This window comes from Sceloporus occidentalis, unplaced genomic scaffold (genome assembly GCF_023333645.1).
Source record: "Sceloporus occidentalis isolate IW3139 unplaced genomic scaffold, rSceOcc1.0.p SCAF_71, whole genome shotgun sequence".
Taxonomy (NCBI): Eukaryota; Metazoa; Chordata; class Lepidosauria; order Squamata; family Phrynosomatidae; genus Sceloporus; species Sceloporus occidentalis.
In genome coordinates, this window is record NW_028317051.1 from 3,848,446 (window position 1) to 3,874,955 (window position 26,510).

General features: G+C 39.7%; 1 protein-coding gene across 3 annotated transcripts in view; it reads right to left on the minus strand.

The window, feature by feature from the left end:
* Positions 1–8,213: 8,213 nt before the first annotated feature.
* The window catches only part of LOC149286279 (mediator of RNA polymerase II transcription subunit 13-like), a 49,361-nt gene continuing 31,064 nt past the window's right edge, over positions 8,214–26,510 (minus strand). Inside the window, exons 6-30 of one of the 3 annotated variants that reach the window (XM_089494280.1) lie at positions 25,919–26,110; positions 25,123–25,285; positions 24,486–24,596; positions 23,387–24,073; positions 22,364–22,571; positions 22,099–22,180; positions 21,127–21,248; positions 19,677–19,764; positions 19,086–19,300; positions 18,502–18,698; positions 17,268–18,172; positions 15,068–15,229; positions 14,742–14,965; positions 13,644–13,833; positions 13,009–13,444; positions 12,563–12,782; positions 12,073–12,264; positions 11,462–11,685; positions 11,174–11,316; positions 10,741–10,899; positions 10,069–10,248; positions 9,790–9,938; positions 9,239–9,412; positions 8,939–9,039; positions 8,214–8,346 (exon numbers count right to left, since the gene is read on the minus strand). In XM_089494280.1, coding sequence (XP_089350406.1) covers positions 8,214–8,346; positions 8,939–9,039; positions 9,239–9,412; positions 9,790–9,938; positions 10,069–10,248; positions 10,741–10,899; positions 11,174–11,316; positions 11,462–11,685; positions 12,073–12,264; positions 12,563–12,782; positions 13,009–13,444; positions 13,644–13,833; positions 14,742–14,965; positions 15,068–15,229; positions 17,268–18,172; positions 18,502–18,698; positions 19,086–19,300; positions 19,677–19,764; positions 21,127–21,248; positions 22,099–22,180; positions 22,364–22,571; positions 23,387–24,073; positions 24,486–24,596; positions 25,123–25,285; positions 25,919–26,110 — 5,657 coding nt within the window. Of the gene's footprint in view, positions 8,347–8,938; positions 9,040–9,238; positions 9,413–9,789; positions 9,939–10,062; positions 10,249–10,740; positions 10,900–11,173; positions 11,317–11,461; positions 11,686–12,072; positions 12,265–12,562; positions 12,783–13,008; positions 13,445–13,643; positions 13,834–14,741; positions 14,966–15,067; positions 15,236–17,267; positions 18,173–18,501; positions 18,699–19,085; positions 19,301–19,676; positions 19,765–21,126; positions 21,249–22,089; positions 22,181–22,363; positions 22,572–23,386; positions 24,074–24,485; positions 24,597–25,122; positions 25,286–25,918; positions 26,111–26,510 lie in introns of all 3 variants that reach the window. The other 2 variants (XM_089494279.1, XM_089494278.1) reach the window with 2 other exon arrangements.

A 26,510-nucleotide genomic window follows, 5' to 3' on the forward strand; every position in this document is an offset into this window, starting at 1 on the left:
AAGTAAAAGGGCCTTCCCCAAACTGTACCTACGAAGTTGGAAGCATAGCATTCAAAATCCAAAATGTCTTGGTATGCTGAAGAATTAAGATTTCCCTTCACTGGAAAAACCCCTGAAAAACATTCCCATACCATTATCCCATATCCACCAATGTTTACAGTTGGCACAATGCAGTTAGGCAGGTGACATCCTCATGGTGTCGGCCAAACCCAGATTTATCAGACTGCCAGAAACATGTGATTTCTCACCCCACGGAGCATGTTTCCACTGCTCCAGAGTCCAGTGGCGGCGTGCTTTACCACTCAATTTGACGCTTGGCCTTGTACTTGGTGATTTGAGGCTTGCATACAGCTGCTCAGCCATTGAAACGCATTCCATGAAGCTCCCAACACACAGTTTTTGTGCTGATATTAATGCCAGTGGAAGTTTGGAACTCTTCAGCTATGGAATCAGCAGAGCATTAGTGACTTTTACGCACCACATGCCTCAGCAATCAGTTACCCCGCTGTGTGACTTTACGTGGTCTTCCGCTTAGTGGCCGAGCTGCTGTTCCTAAACTCTTCCACTTTCCAATAATACCACGGACAGCTGAGCGTGAAATATTGAGCCAGGCTCTTCTTATCTTTTGTTTCTGTAAGTTCAAATTGTTATTTTTTTTGTACAACTTTGTCTTGTTTAACCATTGTATGGGGCTGCAGATTATGGTCAACATAAATCAATAATTAAAGTGTGCCATACACATAAAATATGACCAGGTTGCAAAAACAAAAAAAAGAGCAGAAAGCACCTCCCCATAACTAGAACTTTGGGAATGGTTATCTGCTCCCTGCTAACACTAAGTAGTGTTTAATAATTACCATATTTGCTCTGAAAAATACCCCCCGTCTTATAATCGGGGTCGTCTTATAATCAGACCTCAAATAGGTCTGACTATGAGACGACTAAGATCCAAATCCCCCGCAGCTGCAGGGGACCTGGATCCTCCTGTCCCCCCCCCCCCGCGCCCCACTTACCGGTGCTTCTGAGTCCCCGGTGTGCAGCCGGGGCAGTGTGTAAATGTGTACGCGATTCGCGTAGACAACTTACGCTGCAGCCGGAAGGAGGTGCGGCTAACAGCGGGGGTTGTCTGCGTCCATCGTGCAGACCTTCCCCGGCTGTCAGATATCAGAGTTCCCCGCACTGGTGCGGCACCGGCGCGAGGAATTCTCTCTGACAGTCGGGGAAGGTCTGCGTGATGGACGCAGACAACCCCCGCTGCTAGCCGCACCTCCTTCCAGCTGCAGCGTAAGTTGTCTACGCAAATCGCCCCGGCTGCATTACAGGGGACTCAGAAGCTCCGGTAAGTTTGGGAGGGGGGGGCAGGGGAGTGTTAAATGGGGGGCATAAGGCATTTCTGGAGGCACAGTGTTCTGTGAAATGCCTTTTAACCCCCTTAATGCCACTCTGCCTCCAGAAATGCCTTTTAACCCTCTATACGCCACTGTGCCTCCTGAAATGCTTTAAACCTCCCTATATGCCACTCTGCCCCATAATATGCCTTTTAACCCCCTTAATGCCAGAGTGGCATATAGGGGTATAAGGCATTTCTGGAGGCAGAGTGGCACATAGGGGGTCAAAAGGCATATCATGGGGCACAGTGGCATATAGGGTTAAAAGGCATATCATGGGGCACAGTGGCATATATGGGGTATAAGGCATTTTTGGGGCAGATGTGCATAACTGGGGGGGCAGGTTGGAAAATAGAAGGAAATAAAACCAAAATATTTCTCTCAAACATAGCTTTTATTAAAAAAAAAAAAATGACATGAATTAACATTTACTGGTAAAACTTTTTTCCTATAGAGTCGTCTTATATTAAGGCTTTTTCCCCCCCCTAAATTAATATTCAGATTTAGGGGGGGCGTCTTATAATCGAGCAAATACGGTATTTTAAGTGGTATTTGCTGGGTGTGAATTGATTACTTGTTATATCAGTCATTTCAGAAGCACCATAGTATCAGAATTTATATGCTTTCTACAGTGTGCTTCTCTTTCAATATCTTTTTTCAGTGTATATTTGCAGGTCCCGACTAGACTTTAGGATTAAACACTGCACCTGCCACACAAGTGCCTCATTAAATTGTAGGAGGGTTTCAGTGGCTTAAAAGGCAGTGCATTCCCACAGATTTAGCTTCATGGTAGGCAATATAGCTGTGTAAAATTAGGACTCGACACAATTTCACAGGTTTCCACAATATTTTGGCTGCAGATAGATGCTTTTAACCCTTTAACGACCAATGAAATGCCAGGCACATCACAGAAAAATGGTCAGTTAACGACCAATGACGTGCTTGGCACATCATGGCATTAAATAAGCTTAGAAAGCAATCTAAGATTGCTGTCTTCTCTTAAACAGTGTTGCTGTAATGCTTCAATTTGGAGACATTCTGAAACACCAAAATTTACCGCAGGGGCGTTAATGTCTACCACATACAACATGGCGACGGATGCCTGATTTAAATCAATGATTGCCTTTCTAAGCTTAAATTGCGTCTCTGAAATGCGTCATCCAGGAACACCGAAAACCCACTCCAGGGCACACCGACCGCTCCGGAAAGCAGTCACAAGCGCCATGTTTCTGGCGGCGCTTACCTGCATAGCGAGACCTTAACCCCTGCTACAATAAATATGGTAGTAAAAGTCCTGAACAATAAGTTCTATGAAGAGATGTCATAGAATGTGGGATAGACTTGACTTATGCAATAGAATATGGTACCAGATAGGCTGGGGGGGGGAACTATGGGAGCTGAACCCCAATAATTACATAGCAGGTAGGGTCTGGGAAGGGAATGCCCCAGTGGTGGAAAAGTATGTCTCTTTTTCCAAAGGGGACGACCAGAGATGACCCTAAATGTTTACGAGATTCTATTCTCAGTATGGTAGCCAGTGTACAATGTGGCTTTTGTTTTGTTCTATTCGGTTATAGTCCTCTGTTCTGTAAGATTACGATTATGGATGGTACTTGGTCTTGCAACATTCCTGATGATGGGTGCTTGTGGGCTTTACATGCAGATAAAAAGGAAAAACAAAACCAAAAAAAAAAACGTATGGTGTCATGGGGTAAATTTAAAATGCCGGGTCCAAAGATTACCCAAATTGGACAGGGGGGGCAGGAGGACCAGATCGTAAAATTCTAAATTTTAAAATGCACCTGTCACAAATGTGGCCTTTTAGCCCCTCAAAACTGGCAAACTCATGCATGGATGGTATCACTGCACTCAGATGTTGCTGAACAGGTTGGAGTGGCAGGAGCTCAATATTTAAACCTGAAATACAATGTGTTTGGAAAAAAAAATACCATCACAAACTTTGGGCAAAGGATGGTGGTAGAATTCATCCATGGAAAGTGTTAAAATGGCAGTATTTGAAACACCCCGGGATGTCTGGTTTTCAAAATTATATGGTTTGATGGGGGTAAAATGAACTCACCAGCTTCAAACATGTCCCAAACAGCACATTGAGACAGGATTACCAGATTTGGAAAAAATGGTTATGAAAGAAAACGCTACTTGTACTTACTGCCCCATAACTTGCAAAAAAGAAAAAAAAAAAAATTAAAATGTGTTTTTTCCATTAGCTTTTGTAGATAAAAGATTATTCAAATGAACATGAGTGCTGTTTGTTTTTTTTCATAGGAAATTAAATATGATCAAAAGGGTATCTGAAGAAAGACTTGTAACGTCTCTGGATACACGAAAATTACAGCTTCACACGAGCACCACAAAAATGGTAAAACAGCCTTGGTCCGGAAGGGACTAATATTGTATTGGCTGGGCATGTGCCGATTCCTTGTTTTGTATGTAGATTGGCCATGTCGGCGGCACAACAGACTTTGGAATTATTATTTTTTTGTGTGTTTGCTTCCCTTTCTGCATATTTCTGAATGTTTAATAGTGTTCTCAAACTGGTAGTTAACCTATCATACTGTGCCAAAATCAGGAAGAGAAGCTTCCCAATTAGCATCCCTGAACGTTTGAGTTGACTAAACTTTGTATTTGGGTGTGGATTGAATTTTTTCTTACCTTTCATATAAATGTCCCATTATGATGCTCAGCACATTAAACTTCATTCCAAAGCTCCCAACTCCTAATTGTTGGCTAAATTTGTAAGCTTTCAGTGTATCGATGTATAGGCCAGAAATCGCACAAAGGAAAAAGGATAGAGGGGAGAAATAAAAAGTGTACACAGGGAAGGTTTCATGAATAATTTATTTTCTTTTTAAAGTATAAACTTTATTTCCTTAACCACATTATGTACATTTCTATTTATGGCACTTGGCAGCAAAAATATTTGTTCTTCATTTTGCGTTTAAGTGGGAGGGAAAAAAAAAAAAATACTCTTGGACCAAATATCCATCTTAGTGGGAAAAATATGTATCCCATTAAAGAAAAAAATTCAAGAATGGCTATGAAGGTTAATCTTATTTTCACAATGTTAATTATTCACTATTTGTGTGCTAGACTTTGAAACACTGGCAGCAAATCCAAACTAAGGAAATAGTATGATGGAATTCATGTCATACTACAATCTTTTAGAATATATTGTATAAAAGTAAAACCAACTTAATTTTAGGACCCTCAGGCAGTAACTAATATATATATATATATATATATATATATATATATATATATATATATAGCACTGAGAATTTCATATCATGGCTAAATGGGAAGAAAGCACCTCCAAAACAAGCTAAATTAACTGCACACTCCCACCATACCACATGGTTTCCCTTATAGTTCCTAAAACTGATATTTTTTGGTTTTCTGTAGAGTTAAATTTATCATTAGCACGATTTGGTTAATGATGAACTGCAATTCAATTCAATTTACTAGTAGGTAAGCCCAAAGTATTAAATCATGGAAAGCTCTGCTACTTCGAAAACCCCAACGCACAAAAATAACCCTTGATAAAAATGAAGCTTCACCATTCTCATGAATGTCAATAGCAAACGTCGGCATTTTCTATATAAACATATGCACACATATAAAATTCAAAAGTTTGCTATCAACATCATTCACGAGGAAAGATCAAGCAAATGACCTGCGTTTAAAAAGGAGTCGTTCAATAACTCGCATTAAACTATTTTAAGTGATGTATGTCTATGCGGATATAAAGATACATCTATATACCTCTCTGATGTAAAGTAAAATTAGCTCTTAGGAAAAAGTATTAAATGCACAATGGGTATACAGTTTCAGAATAAAGAGATCACACTAATTAGGTATCCCTAATATTTAAATACGGACAAACGATTTTTACCACGCGGGAATAGATATCAGCCTAGTGTCAAAGGCCTTGTCTATACATCGTAAAACTCATTAGCTTAGGTACACGTGCTGTGTCCTATGACCCGTTAGAAAATGGCTTTCATAATACAACTCAGCTGGTGCAACTGTTTAAAGGATGGCATCACAGATAATAAGAGGTTAAGGACTAAATTTGGTTTGTTTCCTGTTTGTTTCCTGTGGCACCTAAAACAAGCACTCAACCTAGCGCGGGCTGGTATGCCATAAATCAGCGGCCTCCAATCTAGTGCTTGAGGCACACCAATAGTCCGTTACTTAAACAAACAAGATAAGTCTCTTTCTAACTCCCATGCAAAGAATGCATTGGCTTAAAAAAAATTGGGATTGACGTGGCCCCTTAAATGTAATTTGCTACATTTACCTTCACTTTGATTTTTAATGTTTGGGAAACATAGTCTATATGTAGTTTATAAAGCTCTATTTGGTGATTCTGCAAGACAGATTAGCCACGTATAATTAGGAAACTGTTTCAGCGTACCTGGCAACTCACAACTGGAATAGCCATATCATATGAGACCTTATCTTCTATTGTTCTAAGTTACTACACAAGTGATGTCGGGGTTCCTACACCAATTAGTGTGTTTTGATCCAAGACACATAAGTGTGTGGTTTATGTAAATTTAGGAAACGTTTCAAAGCACCATCTCTGTCCTATGACCAACAAATCGAAAGCAACCCCGCCAGTACAATGTGAGAAGAAAGCGCCTGTGGAAGCTGGGCATGGGGGTGACCAGTAATACTCTGGGGATTTCATTAAATACAACATAAAATGTACTGGTGAGAGATACTTTTGTTTCTCCAAGGCATTTAGCTATCACGTTGTTCTGTTCTTGGAATCCCACAAATTATTTTTTGCCATTATTGCTTAAAAACAAATATGGAATACAGAGGGGTACGATTGACCAAGAGCAGTCATCCTGGGGCAAACAGTCCAACTCCTTTGAATTTTTTTTGGTTTCTTTTACCTCTAGGACATTATGACCCACACCCCCCAGTCTTTTGTAAAACATGCCCAAATTGAAACCGTTTCTGTACTCGGCAAGAGAAGTCTTCGCTCTAAGAGGCAATTAGATGTTTAGGAAAATGCAAGCATTAAATACAAAAAAAAAATATGAATAAAAATAGGACCAATTTAATTACAGATTTTAAAAATTTCAAAACATCAGAAACATCATCATCCCGCAGAAATCTTACCCAAGTGAAAGAAATGCCAACACATTTCCTGAGGCATTGAGATTACCTTAAGGAAAGAAAGTAAAAATAAAAGAGAAAGATTTCTTAAACAAAATACTTTTTGATTGCACGGTTTCGAAAGAACGTCTGAAAGCTTTTGTCACCAAGTGTTTTAATTTTAAACAAAACGTTGATATTTTCTTAAATATTTATATAATATATATCTATGTATATATATATATATTTATATATACACACACACACGCAATGCAAACGGGATTCCTCTTTCTCTATATGAAATTGTTAAGGTAAATACTCTGTATTTACAAAGCTCAGTTTTCCCAAAACAAAATTTGTAGTTTTTCCCAAATATAATATACTTTCTTCCCAGGTACGTAATGAACAGAGGAGGTTTTCAGGATGATCTATATCTAACAAGGTCAGGAAATGGCTTCAAATTCAAAAAATTGGGCATACCAATCAATCAGTCACTGAGATTATCTATGTACACCGCACCATAAGCACACCCTTTGCAAAATTCAAGATTGCCTGCTTATTAGATGTCACGGGCCATACTAGATTTCAGAGGTACATTAAGGGTTAAACTAAAAGAAACACACAATCCAATTACGTTAATTTGCAAAACAAAAAACAAAATGTTTGTTCAGTTATATGGTAAAAAAAAAAAATAAAGTGTAGATTTTTAACATGTCTAACAAAAGCAGTAAATGGCCCTGAACCAAATTTTTTTTTTGTTTGTTTGTTTTTTAAAAATGAAACTGAAGAGTTTATTTATTATTCACTACAGGTTAAACCACCTACAATATTCAATGATATATTGCCATTAGGGATTCTCTGTTGTCGAGGTGTGATTATAAAATCTCTTTTTAAGACCCGGTACCTTTTTAGAACGTATAAACACAGTGAAATTCATGACTGTACATGTACTCGGCAGCTACAGCTTAGCTGTAAACCCCCCCCACCCCCCCCACACACACAATGGTGAGGACATTAACTCACCGATCGCCCCAATTAACTGTACATCAAGACAATACAAATTTTAATGGCGCCCACCCCTCCCCCTTACAAAAAATAATACTCTAAAAGCAACCTACTGCAACTTTTAATTAAGACGAGTACATATATTTTAGACCAATTGCTTTAAAGCAAGAAGGCGATATAAACCTTCGAGGAAAAAAGTTTTTGTTTTTTTATAAAAGAGGCTAAGAAATATAAGACAATTTATACATTTAAAAACTTACAATAAATAAGAGATGCAGGCATTTGTTTCTGAATATTGATAATAGGTTCTGTTATCCACACATCCTAAATGTTAAAAAGTCTTGTGATCACCTCATTATTGTTCCTTAGGTCATCCCAGAGCTTATTAGGTTCACTTGAAGTCAGCAGGAGTTTTGAAACCAAATACTGAGACTGGAGATGATTATCAAAGGGTCATTGAGACTTCAAAAATATACTTGTGTTCCATATGGGTATAGCAATAATCCAAATCCAAAGTGAAAATTCAGATGGTTAAAAAATGATGCATGGTCAGAAATTCAGGGGGAGGCAATTGCATCTGCTCCGTCACCGTAGAGTGGCTTGAGTGAAGTTTCTTTTTGTGTTTTTGAGTCCTGCGATGAAATTAGAATCCTCTTCTACTTTTTTTCTTTGCACCCTTCCCGATGGATATCACAGCATATTCATGATAAAATTATACAACTGGTTCAGCACCACGAAATGAACTGGCAGACATGAACGTCTGTCTTGAGTTGCAGGATCACAGGTTAGCCAGGAGAGGGCGTTGTACTGTTCCAAAACAAACCTGAAAAGAAATCCAGCAAACAGAGAAGAATCAGCATCAATCCAACTAGGACACAAACTAGAACAATGCGGGCCAAGTGAACCCATTAAACTTCTGAAAATCCATATAAGCCATGAAGAAGAGATTATTCACTAAAAGTGTATCTTCTCCCACACTTCTCTAATCATTGTGAACACTATGGGTGGGGACAAAATATTCTGATTTAATACAAGGCCACCTTAGCACTTCCTACAGCAGAAGCTCACTCCAGCTGGCCCTTCATAATGTATAATAAAGTACGAGCGCAAATTGAAATGCTCCTGCAAACTCCTGCCTATTCTCTTTAATAAAACAGACCCCAAACAGCCTAAACGGAAATAAGTTTCAGACTCGGCCATGCTTTGTGTACAACACTTAAAATAGTCAGAAAACTGTTAGCACACTTAACTTCCAACTCCTTTCAGCTCGATTAAACAGTTTATAAACAATGTTTAGAAGACGTTGGCCTGTACAGCCCCTCCCAACTAATACTTATTATACATTCTGGAAGCCCTGATGTTGCGTATGAATAATAATAAATAAAAAAAAAAAAAAGGAGGCTGTGATGTCATACCTGAGGACATCTGATGTCTGATTTGAATCCAGTGGGTGGGAGTGTTTGCTGTGGAGCAGCTCATCTGATTGCACTGAAGGCACATGAAGGTGCAAAGAGGCCTGGGTGTGAAAAGTAAGAAATACATTTTATTCCGAGGGCACACAGATTAAGAAGGAAGTAAAACAACTTTACACAGCATAAAACGTAGAAAATATTTTAGGGTAGCCAATGAGGAATACAGCTCTGAACATGTATTGCTGTGGGACAAATCTTTACGTCTTGTGCAAATGAAGTAAGTAGAATAAATGTATCAGTCACCTTAAGAAACAGTGGGCACTGGTTTTGTGCTTGAGGACACGCTGACCAAAACCAGTCAGGTAATGGTCCGGCTTTCGCAGTTGAAACAAAGTAACCAAGTGCCAAAGGTTGCTGTAAAATGTTGGTCACTTCATCATGTGATTCTGTGGACAGAAGCCGATCTGTACCTTGACCCTGAAACATAAAAATAAGCAGGAATCAGTATAAACAGGCTAAAAAAAAAAAATATAGCGTATCTGCATACACCAATATTTTTTCATAGCAATGAGCATTCTGCAAAAAATGCAACTCAAGCCTTCAGTTGAGCTTCTTAAACAAATGTTATGAATTAGGAAAACCTTGATTAATATTCCAGATACTGAAATTACACACCTGAAATCATTATTTGTTCTAGCTTCCATAGAGTTACATAAAAAGTAATTCATCACAATATGGGGAAATTCTTATATTTCCGGCTAACACATGTGAAGGTGATATCCTAGAATCACGAGGGTAAAACTGGAAAAAGCCAAGATAAAGGCGATGACAAGGGCATTCCAGAGTGTTGTTACCTTGCCAGCATCTCCCCCATGATGGTAATGTGATCCAGGTGAATGGCCAGGGGATCCAGTTGGTGATGCAGGAAGAATATTAATGATATCTGGGTCCAAGTCATCAGGAGTGTCTAATAAATCAAAAATCCCCATTCCATCTGCTCCATCTTCAAACAGACACAAAAAAACAAAACAAATTAGCAAGTCACATTAACAGATAGTGAGACATAGAACCACAGTATAAATCAGCTATGCAGCGATAATTTACTTTACAGTGTATGAATTTCACACCCTTACCATTGTTTGTATTAAATGCCAGGTCTAGGTTTTCAGTAGTGGCAGAGGCTACTTGCACTGAAGCAGATGTAGGGAAAACAAGGATATGAGTGCATGATGTGTCCTGTGGAGTATTTAGTTGCGATGTCTGTATGGTTAGCGTGGTACTGCGGCCAAACACAGAACCAGTAGACACTGAGTCTGCAAAAAAAATAAAAAATTATATATATATATAAATGGGAAAAGTTAGCCACCAGTATGACAAGATAAGCATGCAACAGAAGTTGGCACGCATCAATGCTGATGTGCATGTAATGAATGAGCCAATGCCACCAAGTCGTGCATATGTAGCGCAACTGAAACCAACGTGAGTTATCCAAGATGTTACAGATGACATGCTCGACATGGACGGCCAAAACATATCTTTAGTCAAAGAATTCTTATGCTTATGAAGGGAACATAACTCAAAATGGGACCGGCCAGGAAACTTCACAATAATCTCTCCCTCGGACACTTCATAAACCAACCACCCACTACAATCAATATTTCAAACTGCAGCTTGGAATGCTATATCCTGTATGTAGGAAGAGGGGTCTGTTCCTATAAAATTACAACATTTTATCTATCAAGTATTATTACGAGCCTCTGAAGCATCCTTCTCTGTTGGTAGAGTAAAGAGAAACATTTTTTTACCTGGCATAATCACAAACGAGCCTTGTGGCTCCATTGCTACTAAACACGCGCTCAAAATACTGGGGGAATCCGCTGCTGATATACCACACATCCGACACGTGTCTTTCAACCTTTTGCTGAGAGACTGCAGATTCCGCCGGCTTAACAAACAACTCCAGTCTGTGGAACAAAAGAAATGATTGTACATACAGAAAAAAAAAAACTTTCAGGAAGTCTCTGAAACGCAAGTTAACGTTTCCCACGATGGCGACAGTGTGCTGCACATCGTCGCCATCTATTAACACACAAGAAGCTTTCCATAAACATAAGTATTGAACACGGGGGGGGGGGGGGGGGGGGGACACTCAACTGGCCCACTGAGGCCTACGCTAAAATCTTAGAAGGGACCATTGTAGACTTTGCAAATTGCAAGGCACTTCCTCATAGGGCTTACCTTTCAACTCTCCGTGACCTATCCGCCCTAATCGACCAATAACAACCCTCCATGGCAATGAGCTCATCTGCACAAGCCCTTGGCACCATTCCCATACTTTCTGTAGCCCACTGCGGCGCGCTGAGCCTTTTTTCCTTCGAGCTCTGAAATGAAAAATCACATTTCAATACCAATAAGCCAGTGCTATTTTTTGGCTAACACCATTCATCTCCTTGATTTTTGAAAACAAGCTAGCATACTCCCCCCCCCCCCCCCCTTTTACTTAAGTGCATTTAATAACTCACTTACCGGTTTGGCACATCGATGCTTATGATGCATGTTTCTAATAGCTCGCCATAAAGATCGGTGCAAGATGCCAGGAGCCACTTCTGATCGTGTGATAAGCAGTAGCCAACAAAAAGAATATTGTATTTTTGTCCGGCCTCACCAAAGGTCTCACCCAGCTCGGTCTGCTTATCTTTGACAGGAGCCAGAATAAATGGAGGAGTGTACAGCCTGATGCATTCAGGTCGCTAACAAAACAAAGGATAAATTAGAAATGGCAATAAAAGTAAGCAACGCATATAGACAGCCTGTTATGCCACATTATACTAAGACAACTTTCTAATGTCAAAGGTGCTGTTCATTAATATTAATAACTTCACCCCTAATCTATAGTTCTCATGCCCGGATTACCAACAAATCACACGATGCACGATTTATGGCGGGAATAAGATACAGCAAGTTTACTTTACCTTAAAGTTTAGACACTGAGGAGTAATTGTTTTACATTACAGCTGCAACAGTTGCTAAAGGATATACTTCTATAGCATTACGCAACCATACCACCGATCATATTTTAAGAGTTAAAAATATTTCGGAGAAGTTATGAATTTGAAGGCCAAACCCTTGGAACTTACATCAGGGCTTTTAAGAGCATTTTCAATGGCTAATCCAGGCCCAAATCCCGTCAACGTCTTGACATTTGTTGAAGTTGGAAGTGGTCTCCGGCATTGGGTAAATACTGAAAATGCCAACGACTTTAAATGCTGAGTGTAGATTTGCCTATCCTCATGCCGGACTGGTTGCAAGAGATACTGACAGGGAACGATCTGAAAAGACAAAAAAAAAAAAAAAAAAAAAAAGATATATTAAATACTGCACTGAATGTGTGCCGGAAGCAGTGTACTAGAATGCCAGAATTCATCAATTTCCTGAACTCCCTGTCACATACACACGGTGGCCTACTCTTAACGACTTTCTGTGAACATACACAGATGGGTTTTATTTAACATGCACCAAGTATTCTTCACAATGCAAAAAAAAGTATATTTTACTATAAATTCTGCATCGTTGGTGACCTCTTACGCTTGCATTTTAGCCGAGATTAGGCATCAAGGTGCGAATTACCTGAACTGAAACAGTGTTTCGGAGGTGTGGCGGGAGGATTTGCAACATTTCCAGAAAACACCGGAGAAGACCCAGCGTCCAGATGCTGGAGGAGCTCGAACACTCATCTTTGCTTTCGTATGTAAAAGGATCAACAATATACACCACAATGGCAGGTGGATAGGTGATGGCATGAGACTCTCCATCAGTAGGGACTCCAACCTTATCACGTTCCATGGTGCTGAAAGAGGAGGAAGAAAACAAAAAAGCACTTTAAAACCCTTTTTACAGCACACAGTATGTTCGGCAACATTAAATCCAACCACTATGAAGCAGCTCTCAGTCTTGACAATGAGGAACATTACAGTATAGTAAAAATAAGACATTAGAAACGATCTATAACAGATTACATAAAGCGATTTAGCTTGGTGTGCGTTGAGATAACTAATGAGCAAAACAATTCTCACCTTTCAGAAACCTCTGTGGCAGCTTGGGCAGCTGCAGACTGCTCACTGGTCATGCCGGTGGTTTGCTGCAGTGTAGGCTGGGACGGTGGCTGTCCTCCTTGAGTGTTCTGAACAGAGTTAACCTGTGCTGGGATCGCATTCGTGGTGCTATTCATGCTCCCATATGGAGGAAAGTTGGTTGCTTTGCTTGCAGCTAGGCCAGTAGCCACGTTCGTTGCGGCCGAAGTGCTGCTGACAGATGTAGAAGGCAGAGTACTGTTTGGAGTTGGAGCAGAGGAGCTGTTCGTTGTAGTGGAGTTTGTGGATGATGGAGTGCTTGGGTTGCCAGTATTGTTTGCTGCAATCGGCTGGGATGAAGATGCTGGACTTACTGTGGGAGCTAGATTTGGCTGGCAGAGTAGAGAGCTATCAAGTGGTTGTGACGCAAGATACGGACCTAGAAAAGATATAGTCAAGAAGTGACTACAGAGTTTTATTACCGTTCTACACACGGCCGAATAATTTTGCATCTTGGTCAACATACACGAACAGTACTAGTGCAACATAATAAAATTGGGAATGTGAATCACAACTCATGAATCCTACCAACATTTCAGATACTAGAACAGAATTGAATCAAACTTAGTACATCTTACCTAGTTCATATCTGCAAACTTGTGCATATAAACGGAGCTTGGAAAATGCTTCATTGTTGCCGTTGGCCGGCCGAGAAAACCATTCTGCAACAGATTTCTCTGAAATTTTCTTTGATGCTGCAGCCCCAACTTTCATGATGCCGTCTGTGAGTTGTTTAGAGATCGGTCTATGTTGTCCGAGTCTACAAGACTAAAGAACCAACATTATTAATTAAGGCCTAGTTTAAAAGTAGCTTAGGTATTTAAAAAAAAAAATACATAAATAAAAAAGATATTTATAATATCATTTATCTCTCTCCTGGGGGACATATGCAAACTAGAAAAACAACGATTCTTGTTAAAAACACAAGCATTACTATTTAATGTAGAATGTTTGGATAGCCAACAAGCACTTCTGATGTCAAACTTTCAATAATGAAATGATTTTAGTCACTTTTCCCAGATGTCTACTCATGCACCATATAAACGGGAGTGCATGGCATTGGCATTGCTATTGTATTACATTTTACAGTTAAATGACATTTCGCAAACAATATCTATATATGCACGTAACCTATTGAACAGAAAAGAGCCTGTTACTGGCACAGTCTGTAAAACTTGACATTTATTCTTTGTTCCAATGAATGGGGTCTAATGTAACATGAAATGTACTTTGTCTCACTTAATAGGAATCGGTTCTGCATTGCAACACCTGTCTACACGAGAAGCACTCCACCAGCGTCAAACAGGCGAATCAATATATATATATATTAATATATTTATTTACAGCTATCAACCGATTAGTAAATTAATGGTTTGCACTTTCAAATTACTTATGAACTAAAGCATGATCAGGCATTGCAAGTCATTTTTCAGTTGACTTGAACATCCCGAAGATAGATGAAGATATATATCTATATATATATATATATATATATATATATATATATAGAGATAGAGATATATATCTATATATATATATATATTTTTATTTTTTTATTTTTTTATTATTTTTTTAATGTATTTTAATTATACACACACACTTTCTTTTGCGTTTGCCTGATGCTACCTGTGAAATCAACATTGTCTCAACTAATGAAACAGTTATGTCACTCTTACCTCATACATCGCAGTAAGATCACGAAAGAAACCTTTGGCTCCATTCAACAGAGCCTCGTTCTCTGGGCAGACTACAACATAAGCTACGTCTCGTTGAGACCCATAAGGTTCCAGCATCAGTCTTTCCCAGTAAGGCAACGCAAATGGCGAGAGCACCAGAAAATCATAATCATACCCCACTAGAAATGTAGGAATTGGCAGTGGTTCTGGGGACTCGTCTGTACCTAAAAACACAAAATAAAAGCATTTGTTTTTACATTTTTTTTTTTTTTTTTTAAACAAACCGGTACCCATAATTGAAGACACGAGAGAGGAAAAAATCTTACCATAAGACCCCCGGCCAGCCATTTTGTGAAACTGTTGCCATGTTAAAGGTCCTTGGACTCCCCAGGATCGGACAGTTCGCTTTTTCTGGACAGCGTCTTGCAGGACAGGTTGCAATGAGAGGAGCATCCGGAGGATGTCCTGCGAACACTGCATGCTGGCATCTACCGCTGAAATAGTAAAGTCTGACATTACTCACGGAGGCTTCCAAAAGTTAGCTGTTTGTCAGACTATGTCCTAGCATCCCGCTAAGAAGGAATACCTGCAAACCACAGGACTTGGCTAGCAGGTCTCCGGCTTCTATTGCATGTATAGTTGGGGGTTCCACAAACATACATACAATTACAACACTCGTACGTAAGATAATTTGAGCCACATCATAACAAAAACTTTATACCTGCATGTCTGTGCTGACACAGAGTGGGTATAATGTTTATTTAAAAAAAAAAAAGCCACAAAATAATAAATTTGCCTATGCAAAACTTTACAAGGTGCACTTCTCATACAGGTGCTACTAAATGCAGTATGTACCGTTATGTTTACTTAGTCTAAGCAAACACCGCTGAAACCTCTGAACTGAAGCCAAGCTTTACAAATAAAACCCCTCAATAGGGCATTCCAATAAGGGTGGGCTTTGAACAAACCTAAGTCATCACTGAACTTCTACCTACACAAAGAACAAAAAAGAAACGGCAGCGTGAGAGTCTGCCAGCCACCCTGTTTATTGAGACATTATTAAAGGGACAGATAGATGTTACATGTATGGTGATGCCTTGAGTTCGCTGTGTGTTTCATCTTAACACCTTCACAGTAAAGTCACTACCACCATGTACAAAACAAACTTACTACTTATACTTTTTTTTTTTTTATAATGATGTGCCACACATCTAATGTGAAACCGTTTACTTTATTAAAAAAGTGGGCGATAAATGGATCGGCTTTCTAGGAGAACATGGATGGGACGGGCATAAGGCTACCCCGATTCAAAGTCAAGACCAAGGACTGATCAAGGTTAGAGTCTTTGGATCGGGAAAAATGGGCAGCCAAGATGGGCCGAATGGTTATTATCTGCTGCCAAATTCTGTTTCCGAGTGCAGGCCTTTAAGAAACAAAATTAAGTGTTTCTCTAGCACAAAGCAATGCAATTCTACAGGGAGCAGATTTTACTTTCAATTCAATAAACTTCGTTCTGCAAACCTGGAAGCCGTCAGTCGTGTGGTATGTTGAGCGACTTTCCCCGCTCACACACACCGAGCTGATTTTAATGGCGACGGCAAGTCCCGTCCTCCGTAGCCTTTCAGAAATTAAAAGGGGCCCTCTGGGCCTTCGAACTAGAACATAGCTAGATAACCACAGATACACCATTGCCAACAACTGTTTGAAAACGAAAAGTGTATAGAAACAGGAAACGGAGTAATAAAAAATTTTAGCATCACTAGTACGGGCAACTTGATAAGGATGGTGCTGTAAGGAGTATATAGCCAGATGCTAACTAGTAACTATATACAATGAAAAGACTAGAATCCACAAGCAATCACCCCCTTAGCTTTGTACAGTATGACGTACGGTGACAGTGTAATCAGAGCTGTAGCGTAGAACACATTTTTCCCCGATGAGCCCAGCGTGCCAAGACCACTTGAGTGGTTTTGGATCACCACAGCCAAGATTCTTGTTATAGTAAGCACTGCTTATTTTACACTAACATAATAAGCATCCACATATCCAGCACAAAAGCGTGGTAGACTAAAAATGGCCTTGCGATAAAGCAAAGAAATACTGTACTAAGAAGCCATGTCAAACAAAAAAGGAACTCAATAGGGTATAACATTTTATAAGTGGGTTCAAACAGCTACAGCGCTACCTCCTCTAGTCAGTCACAATGCTCACCCTGTTTACATTTTTCATGGCAACACCACTTCAGGCAAGTTCTAGGATAGAACATCTTTGGTGGAATGGCATCAACCAAAAAGCAGTGACCAAGCTGTGCTTCGGTACGGACGCAACTATTTACTACCAAGCCAGAATGCAATTGGGGAAAACCCTGGGAACTCACGAACGCATGTCGTGCACTTCTGCTCACGCGTCGGTAAAGGGCCTAACACACCTCAGGGGACAAGACAAAGCGTGGTTTTCAGGGAGACAGACGAAGATTAAAATAAATGGGCTTCACAGACCCACTAAGCCGGATTGTTCTCTACTCACCGTTTCTTTTAGACCAGCGATGTAAGCAAGTCGTTTTCACAAGTGCTTCATCAACTTTGCCTCCGGACATGTTATCCATAAACTGACGTCCGTGCTCCAATGCCAAGTAGCAGTCATTGCAACAGTCCTGCTCTTCTACGCGTGCTGAATAGTTTATGGTGCTGGTTTTTGTTACTGGCTCTTGATCAGCAGCTCCAAACGGAGAAAATAAATTAGTGCACTGATCATGAAGCAGGAGTATCAACTCATCTGGAACTTTCTCTGGCTCTTTTAATGCACCATGGTCAGCCCTGGAAGCCCGCAGAGCCTCAAATCGTTTCTCTACTTCCTTCCCGCAATCTGTGTGTCGACCGATGATATCCAACTCATCCTCCAAGAACAGGCCAGAGTTGTTACCAAACTTACGGTTCATCACTGCACTAAAACCACAAGTGCAGCGGTATTGGACCTCTTGGGTTGGGTCAGGGATGTAAACGCCAACATCTGCTCCCTTTATGTTCATGTTGCAGACGCAGATGCAACAGCTGTCAAAATTACAATCCTTGAAAAGGTTCATCACAGACTCGGACAGAATAAGGTTGACATATAGGCTGTGGGCTTCTGGAATTGAAGGAACAGTCGCTGGTTCTACGGAGTTCAGAGGCCTACACGTTGATGGTGTGGAGGCAGGAGAGTACAAATCCGAGTTTTCATATTTCACTGAACCTTGAACACTTGCTGGACCTCGTGGTGTTCGAGGTGTTCTTGGAGTTCGTGGAGTGGGAGCTGAAAAGCGGGGGGTTGCAGGAGAAGGAAGGATACCCGTTCCACTATTACTGGGTGGAGCGCTATTAGACATTCCAAAAGGTGTATGAGTTTGTGGAGTGTATGTCTGAACATACTCTTGATCCATAGCACTACCAACGCTGGGAATGTTCCTGAACAAATACATTAGAGAAAAATTAGACCACCCTATATGGATTTTCTGTGGATCCATACTTTACCAGATATTTTAAAAATACGTAAGGAATAGTTTGCAAAACCTAACAGATATTGCAGATAAAGAACAGTATAGTCAACAGAATACATTTCTTTCAAAAGAAAAATCTGGCAAATATACATGCACAGACAAAGCCTCACGCAAACAACCAATGTACAGAAGACTCAAGTAAGTGAAACTTGCCCATCTTTGATAAATGGCATTTTAGGAATACCATAGACTTGTAAATACCCTCTTTCAGTAAAAGAAACTTACCCATCTTTGATAAATGGCATTGTAGGAACAGGTGGAAGCAACTCAAGTTTTCCAACTGTCCAACTGGGACGGTAAATGCACTCATCTTGTAACTTGATCGGCTGCAAACACTGACTGGGAAGCGTTCTTAGAGGAGCGAACATGGAGCATCCCACAAACACTTGACATGTTTCTGGTCTGTACACGTATGAAAAATCCTGTAGCAAAGATTATATTGGGGGGGGGGGGGGAGACAAAACCTGCATATTATTACGTGTATTACCATTTCTAATCTATAAAAACAGCAGGCTAAGAAGTAACTTATTTCTCAATTTATAAAGTTCCCGTGCTTTAAATGGACAATATTAAGTCCTTTAAATGTTTACAGAGGCCAGTAATTCTTTTACTAAAAGAGCACATTTTACACTTCATTATAACAGAAATCTATACACTGAAAGTGATTAAATAAAAGCATTAGGGAAATATTGGGACATAAATTGATTAGTAAAAAAAACGATTTTCTACATTCATAGGGAGAGTAAAGTTACGTATGATAATTATGTTTTGTTTTTTTACCAGGAAATATACATGGTGATTTTCTGTACCTTTATTTCTGAAGGCTTCGGACTGCAGAATCCTTCATCCACTTCTATTTTAAACTGGGAAGATATACAGAAGCCACCTCCATCTAGTAGAGTCCCTCCTGGCGTAGTGTCCATGTTACCATAATCTTTGCTGTTCATGTTCATGGGAGAGAAACCTACGAAATGCTGTTCCAAGGAAGGTGGTGTTGGATACATTTTATGAAGGTCAGCCGAACCTAGAATATAAAAGCACAAGAAAAAAACGTAAGGAAGACAGTAATATTGTGTATCTCAATATCTGGCTTCTTCACATGACTACAGTAAACAGCTATGGTGCCTCACATGGCCATTTGATTAACAGAACAATGAGAAAATCATGAACTGCTTAAAATGGAACAAGACAAACTGTTCCAGGCATCTAGATATGTGAAAACGTGCCAGATCTTGTTTAAAGCAGCTTATTTTGAGGTCCCATTTTTATTTCTGCTGGGTTGCACAAGCTATTATGTGCTATGCATTGACAAAAAACGTTAATCAATCCCAGTTAATGTACTGCAGAGAAACAATGTCAACCCCAGGATTTAAACTATGGCAATAAATGAGATTAATTACTTATGCAAGGCAAAGGGTCTAGGTTTCCAGCTTTTGACTCTTTGTTGTTGGATTTGTCATCGGTGTAAAGTGTTCTTTTGGATCCAGGCTATAAATAAAACAAAGTAAAAATAAAATCAAATGAATGATTTGCCTTATGACAAAATGTGCAAAGTTAAACATCTGTTGTAAATGCAGTATATGTAACATTTGTGCAAGTGGTTAACAACAACATAGTAGAACAGCGATGGCGAACCTATGGCACACATGCCACAACGGGCAGTTGTGGCACGCATCCAGGTTTCCGACTCACAGGGCCGGCGTTTGGGGTGTGTGTGAGGAGAGAGAGGGACGCCGCGCAGCCGCTCATGAAAATTTTCAGCAACCACTCAGCGCCCTTCTGTTTCCTCCGCTCCCTGCCACCACCCGCCTCGGTGCTGCCCTGACTTCAGGTGGGAGTGTGAGGCCTCTATCTTGGTCTCATTTCATGCTGAGCGTCTCAATACGACAGTAAAACAGCGAGCACAGCGGGATTACAGCAGGGTTAGTGAACTACAAAGGGAGGGTAGATAGTGAGAAGGGGAAGGGTAGTAAAAATATTGAAATAAAGTGTGAGAATGAATGAGAATGAATTAGTGTGGGTGAATTGTGTGAAAGAGAATGAATGAGTGGATGAATTACTTGAATGATTTTTGAAAAATGCATTGTGGTAATGATTGTGTGAATGAAAGAGTGACCCTCATGTTTTTTTTCTGCTTGGGCACATAGATGGGCCAAACAGTTATCTGCAATTCCAAAATAATGCCCCAGCGGGAACAAGGGTAAGTTACAACTACAAATAAACCAATCCCATTCCCGGGATCAAAAAATACCCTTATTATAACCCCACCCTAAAACATGACTTTTATTAATATGTTTATTAAAAGGTATAACTAAAAAAAAAAAAAAATTTTTAAAACACCAGTGTCACCAGTCCTACTATAAAAGGTATACGTCACAGTAACATAAGCTGTGTAACACTAATATTAGGTCGTACATACTGTTGATGGCTGCAGTCCTAACAACAGAAATAATTCAATTATGACCAGTGACAGAGGCTAATTAAAAACTCAGACAAGTAGCCCCCCTGACATGTTTCGCTCCTCAGAGCTTCATCAGAGGTCTGGGCTAAAGCCATGTTTTAGGGTGGGGTTATAATAAGGGTATTTTTTGATCCCGGGAATGGGATTGGTTTATTTGAAACAGTTATCTGCTGACACATTCTATGTTTCTATGCTTAGGGCAAATTGATCTACACTGTGTACAGTAAAAACTTCCTCTCCATGTTTAATATGCAGTGTTGGCACTTTGAGGTATGCAACTTGGTTTCATGCAGAAAACTGGGCACTCGAGCCCAAAACGTTTGCCATCACTGTAGTTGAACATTTAAGAGAATCAAAACAAGTTTCCCGTTTACAGAACAAAGACGTACAGTGAGCTCATCTTCATCAGAATTGAAGAGGTTATCAAGGTCTGTAAACGAGACGACAAGATCAGTTTCATGAAAGAGGCTGGTTGAAGCAGTTCTGGCTTGAGTAGCTGATCGCTGAACATCTGCAAAGAACAGGCAATGTTACCAAACTGTGGCACTATACAAGTGTACAAAGTACGATGAAACCATAACTAAACATGAAAAAAAATCTTGCATGGCTTACAAGATTATGGCCGCACAAAAGAGTCCCTTACACGAATAAGAATGCTTTAAAACTGAATAAAAGCTCTTACCTGAGGTATAAGATGCAGCTACCTCCTCCTCCATGGTCCAACTATTCCTGCAACTGATTGGCTGCTTAAAGCAGCCAATCAGTGGCTTGAAAGTGCTCCCATTAAAACCCTAGGGAGCACTTTCTCATGCATGTGCACAGAGGTCTGAACAGCCACCAGCGTTCGCCAAGTCAGTGCACAGGCAAAGAGATTTACTGAAACACTGCACGGAAAATACCTGGAGAGCAGGGAAGGAGGCAAATGCATATGCAAGGGGGCTTAGGCATCATACTGTACATGGTGGCTGGAGTGTCCCTTTAAGATGGCTTAGAAATTCAGTTTGAAGCTTGGGAGTGCCAAGTGAGTGGGGGTGAGGATTGATGGGGGGGGGGCTCTGAAAAGGCTCAGATATTTGTAACAATCAACGTAGGGTAGGGAGAACTCTTCCTAGTTTAGCCCGGGAAAGAGAAGTACTTGCCGTAGTAAAAAGGGGAAAAAAGGTAATGTTAACAATACAGAACAATATTAATCAGGGTTAAACCTAATAAACAGTGTGGCACATGCATACTTGGTTCTACTATTTCACATTTGGAAAGCAAATTTATTCTTATAACACTACAAACGCTAGGTGTATCAGATTTTGAGAATGTTAGTTATAAGAGGTTTTTATTTTTACATTTTACTTTGGTACAAATCTCACCTTGTTTAACGGAGGGACTGAAGAGTGACATAGCATCTTCGACTTCTTGCCCCATGACAGCAACATTTGATCCATCTTCTGCCTACAAATGACCAGTAAATTTTTATCATTGCCAAGCTTGAATCAAAATACAGACCAATGAGAAATGACGGTAAGATCTGTTATCAGTTAATGTGTGGCATAATAATACACATACGTCAACTAAAGGCAGTAACTTCTTTTAAGCATCTGATTCGCCTTAAGCAATTGACCACGGGTAACTCACCTTGTGTTTTTTTCCAATTTCCCTTTCTATGGTCGGCCTATCTTTTTTGTCACAAAAAATGAATTCTACATCTCCATCTACAAATGCATATGGATCAGGTTCTTGATCTGTGTCCAGTACAGCTGGTGTTGGGTATTGGTTTTTGCATTGATACTGGTGCAATAATTCTTCTGATATCTTCAAAGGCTTGTTACATTGCACCATTAACCTATTGAAAGAAAAAAATGGCACTTAACTAAATGTTACTTATTGGCACTTACTTAACCTGATCAGTTAGATTAATAAATTCTGACACTTAAAGTGCTAATTCACACTGGTTTCTTATGGGTATTAAGGAACGGGGGGGGGGGGGGGGTATGTTGCATGTATTCTTTACCTTCAACTAAAAAGGCTACATTCTACAAAATTCACATTCCAGAACATTATCGTTGGTCACCAGAAGAAGTTTTACTGGGCAGGTAAAAATAGAGCTCAGGAAGCGATCATGCAAAATTGTACTGCAAATAAAGCTTAAAGGGGAATTAATGCTACAAACTGGGACATGGAAATGATAGTTTTAAATGATTGTAAAAGAGAAGTAATTTAACTATACAACTTATGTGATAGATCTCTTAATACCATTAAAAAAAAACAAGTACTGGTATCAATAAGCTAATGCTGAAAGAAAAAAAAGAAAAAAAGAATATATACACCTATTGGATTGTTAGCATCTGAGCATATTATACCCGTCTCCAGGCATTACATACCATACATTTTTTGTGCATATATATTATACACATATATTTAATTTTTAAGCAGATGTAATCAGTCAGCCAAGAGACTCTTAAATCAGAAACCCAAGTTAAATCTATTGAGTCCCCACCACGAACACAAACACAGACTTTCATTAGAACACAACTACCAGGCACTAAGTTAATGCCAAATATGGCTGAACCTGAACGAACATAAAGCACTAGAACGTAGGCTTTGCCCGACCGAATAATGAGCAAGGGGAACTGAAAACACAACACATATACTACTCACTCTGTGACAGACGTAGTTTCCTTTCCAGAAAACCCAAAGGCATCATCTCTTAATTTATCATTCGGAAGTTGTGGGGGGAGGAATTCAGTTTCTTTTTTCCTTGGAACTTTGTAATACTTCCAGGTGTTGTCGGTGTCGCCCTCTTCCAAATTAACAGCGGTGCCGACGTACAGCGTTGGCTCTAACATTTCAGGGAACGCCGGAGCAAAGGTTTGCGATAAGCCATCTATCCTTTCATCTATTGCCTTGGCTGGAATCAGCGGATCCGGGGTTGGCATTTGGTAGAAGTGCTGACTCTGAGGAGTCGATGAGTTTTTGATACTCTCACCTCCTTCATCCAATGCCTCACAAGGGTGAGGACTGAGTGGGGGAGGCGGAGGGGAGCTGGCCAGTTCACCGCCATGCATCTGGGTGGTTTTTGCTACATCATTGGGTCGAATATTCGAAAAGCGACCTCTACTGTCCTGGGCTCGAATCCCAAGTCTCTGGCTGGCAGTATCTGCATCCACATTGACATCATCCGTAAGCGATACACGGTGATGAAAAGGCGTTAGTGGCCGTTTCTGGGGTTTGTCCCCCTTTTCCTGCTTTTCATTAGTCTTGTGCTTTTGGGCTGCCTGTTGCTGTGGACCTGCAGGAACCACTTGCCCTGGTTGACCTGAATTTCTCTGTTTAAGATTTTTATGCCTGGAAGAAAAAAAAAAAAATCATAAAAATATTTACGCATCTGCTGCAGCTACTACCGTTCTAAAAAAAATCATTCCATTTAGACATCACATGGAGTGTCTAGGAGTACATAGCATAATTATTTATTAGCTTTGAAGCAACAATGTGGCCGCGGTTTATAAAAAGGTATACTGCTGTGCAATGTGAATTTTTACATACAATACACGCATAAATACAGGATTGCTTAGATTAAGTCTCACACTTCACTAAATTTATCTAAAAGGTTTCAACTTTACCAAGCTTATAATTTATTGCCAAATTTGTCCACACAAGGGAGCAGCTTGTAAATTGCTCAAAACAATATTCCTCATGTGACAATTTTAGGTAGGTCTAAAGGAATACTACTCCACAAAATGTTTTAACTCAAAATTACCTCGAACAGACACAAGTTGTTCTTTGAGTGGATTCAACAAAATCCCAGGATGCTGCTTTGTCAGCTACTTCTTCTTCACATACACCATTTGAGGTGGCAGAATACTTCCTTCTACAAATGAAATTAAGCAATTAAGGTTATTTTTTTATATATATAAATACTGACCAACTTCATTGTGACCGGTTCTTGCAGGCAAGGATTAGAGACATTGGAAGGGGGGAAGCTCTGCATGTGCTGGAAGAGTCCTTACAAATAATGGCAGAGGGCAACGTCGATCAATGACTTGATCCATAAGCTACAGTCATTAAAGAGAACATATAATTGCTAAAATACTGTCAATAGCAGCCTTGCAGAACTATATCTTTCTGTACTAATTCAGTATGTTATCAAAGATGAGCAATTAATGCATTGGGCAAACTGTTTGGCTAAAAGTATGCAACATGCATAACATTTCTCTTTAATATTGAACAACGTGAACATCATGCTTTCTATTTTACTGACTTCAGGAACTACCTAAAGGAGAAGAAGAAAAGAAAATCCAACCACAAGACAAATCAAAATTAAGAAAACTGATCAAATATAGTGAAATGAGAAAATAAAAGCTTTCTAGACAATACCCGTCTTTGTCAATACTTACTTGTTCTGAGACCTGTTCATATTGCATTCTTGCCAAACCCTATCCACCACCTGGTTAGCCAATTTTCGTGGTATCTTTCCACCATGTTGACTAGTACTGTCAGAGTTAAAGCTGTCTGCGACAGAGGGAATCTTCGCCCATTTCTGTGCTGACTGGGAATCAACTGCATAAACAAGAGAAATTACTAATTACAGCTATACATTCAGTAGAACACCACATAAAGAGGGGGTCTGCAACCCATATACAAGTAGAACTTACTTTAGTAGCCATCACAAATCACCCAAACATAAATAGAGATCATTTCAGGACTTGCAGCATTAAACTGGTGATCAAGGGAGCAGTCTACTCCTGTGTAGTTATAGTTTAAGGTTTGCTTTTAAACAAGCAGCAACAAGGCAATATAAAGTGGTTCGTATCCACATTACCAAGTTACTGTAAATCCATATGCTTGAAACTAACAGAACACAGGTAAGGGTAGCTTGTATCCAAATGTTATTAACCTAGAATATTCATCTATCCCAATCCAGAGACTATAATTGAATAAAACTTACCCGTTTTGTTTTAGCAGGTTTTCATATTAAAACAAGCTAACAATAAATCTGGATGGTTCCACAAACCGGTGTTTTCTTTTGAAAGAAAGCATAATCATGCAAGGTACCCCTGCCTATTGACTTGTTTTCAATAATAAATAAATAAATATATATATATATATATATATATATATATATATATTCACAATAATATATTAATATGACAGCTTTCTTGACTGTACAAAGGGAAAAGTGTATTCTCTCACCTGTTTGAACTTCTTCTGGGGATGTCGGTGGAGTCAAAGTTACTGAAGACATTGCCGGATCTCTGGAAGAAGCAGGCACTTGACCACCTAAGCAGGTGTTTGAACAGTGAGTGGATCCAACTGGGTTGGTAGTAGGGATGTCTGACTGAGGAACTAGAACAAAGCACGCTGGATATACCATCCTGACACCAGCTAAAAATCAAAAGAACATGGTTATTCATGTGATCATCTCACCCCCAGGTTATAATGTTTTACACCATGTAGCAACAAATGTTCCCCTGTTGCTTTTCAAAAATAGCCAAATTGTTTCCACAAAATCACAGACTTCAGACAAAGTCATTACCACTGTATTGGCCCAATAAACATCCTTTAAATGCAGACCAGGCAGTAATATAGAAAAACAAAAACATGACTGGGGAAGAAAAGAAAAAAGTTGGTTCCTTTTGTTTTTTTTGCGGTCTTCTATATCCGGACCAAATTTGTTGACCCCCTGCATTACACACATCAAGAGAACCTTTGCTGCTTCAAGGACTAAGGCAAGTACATTTTAACGTTTCTGAAAGAACATACATGGAGAAGCAACACAAATGTA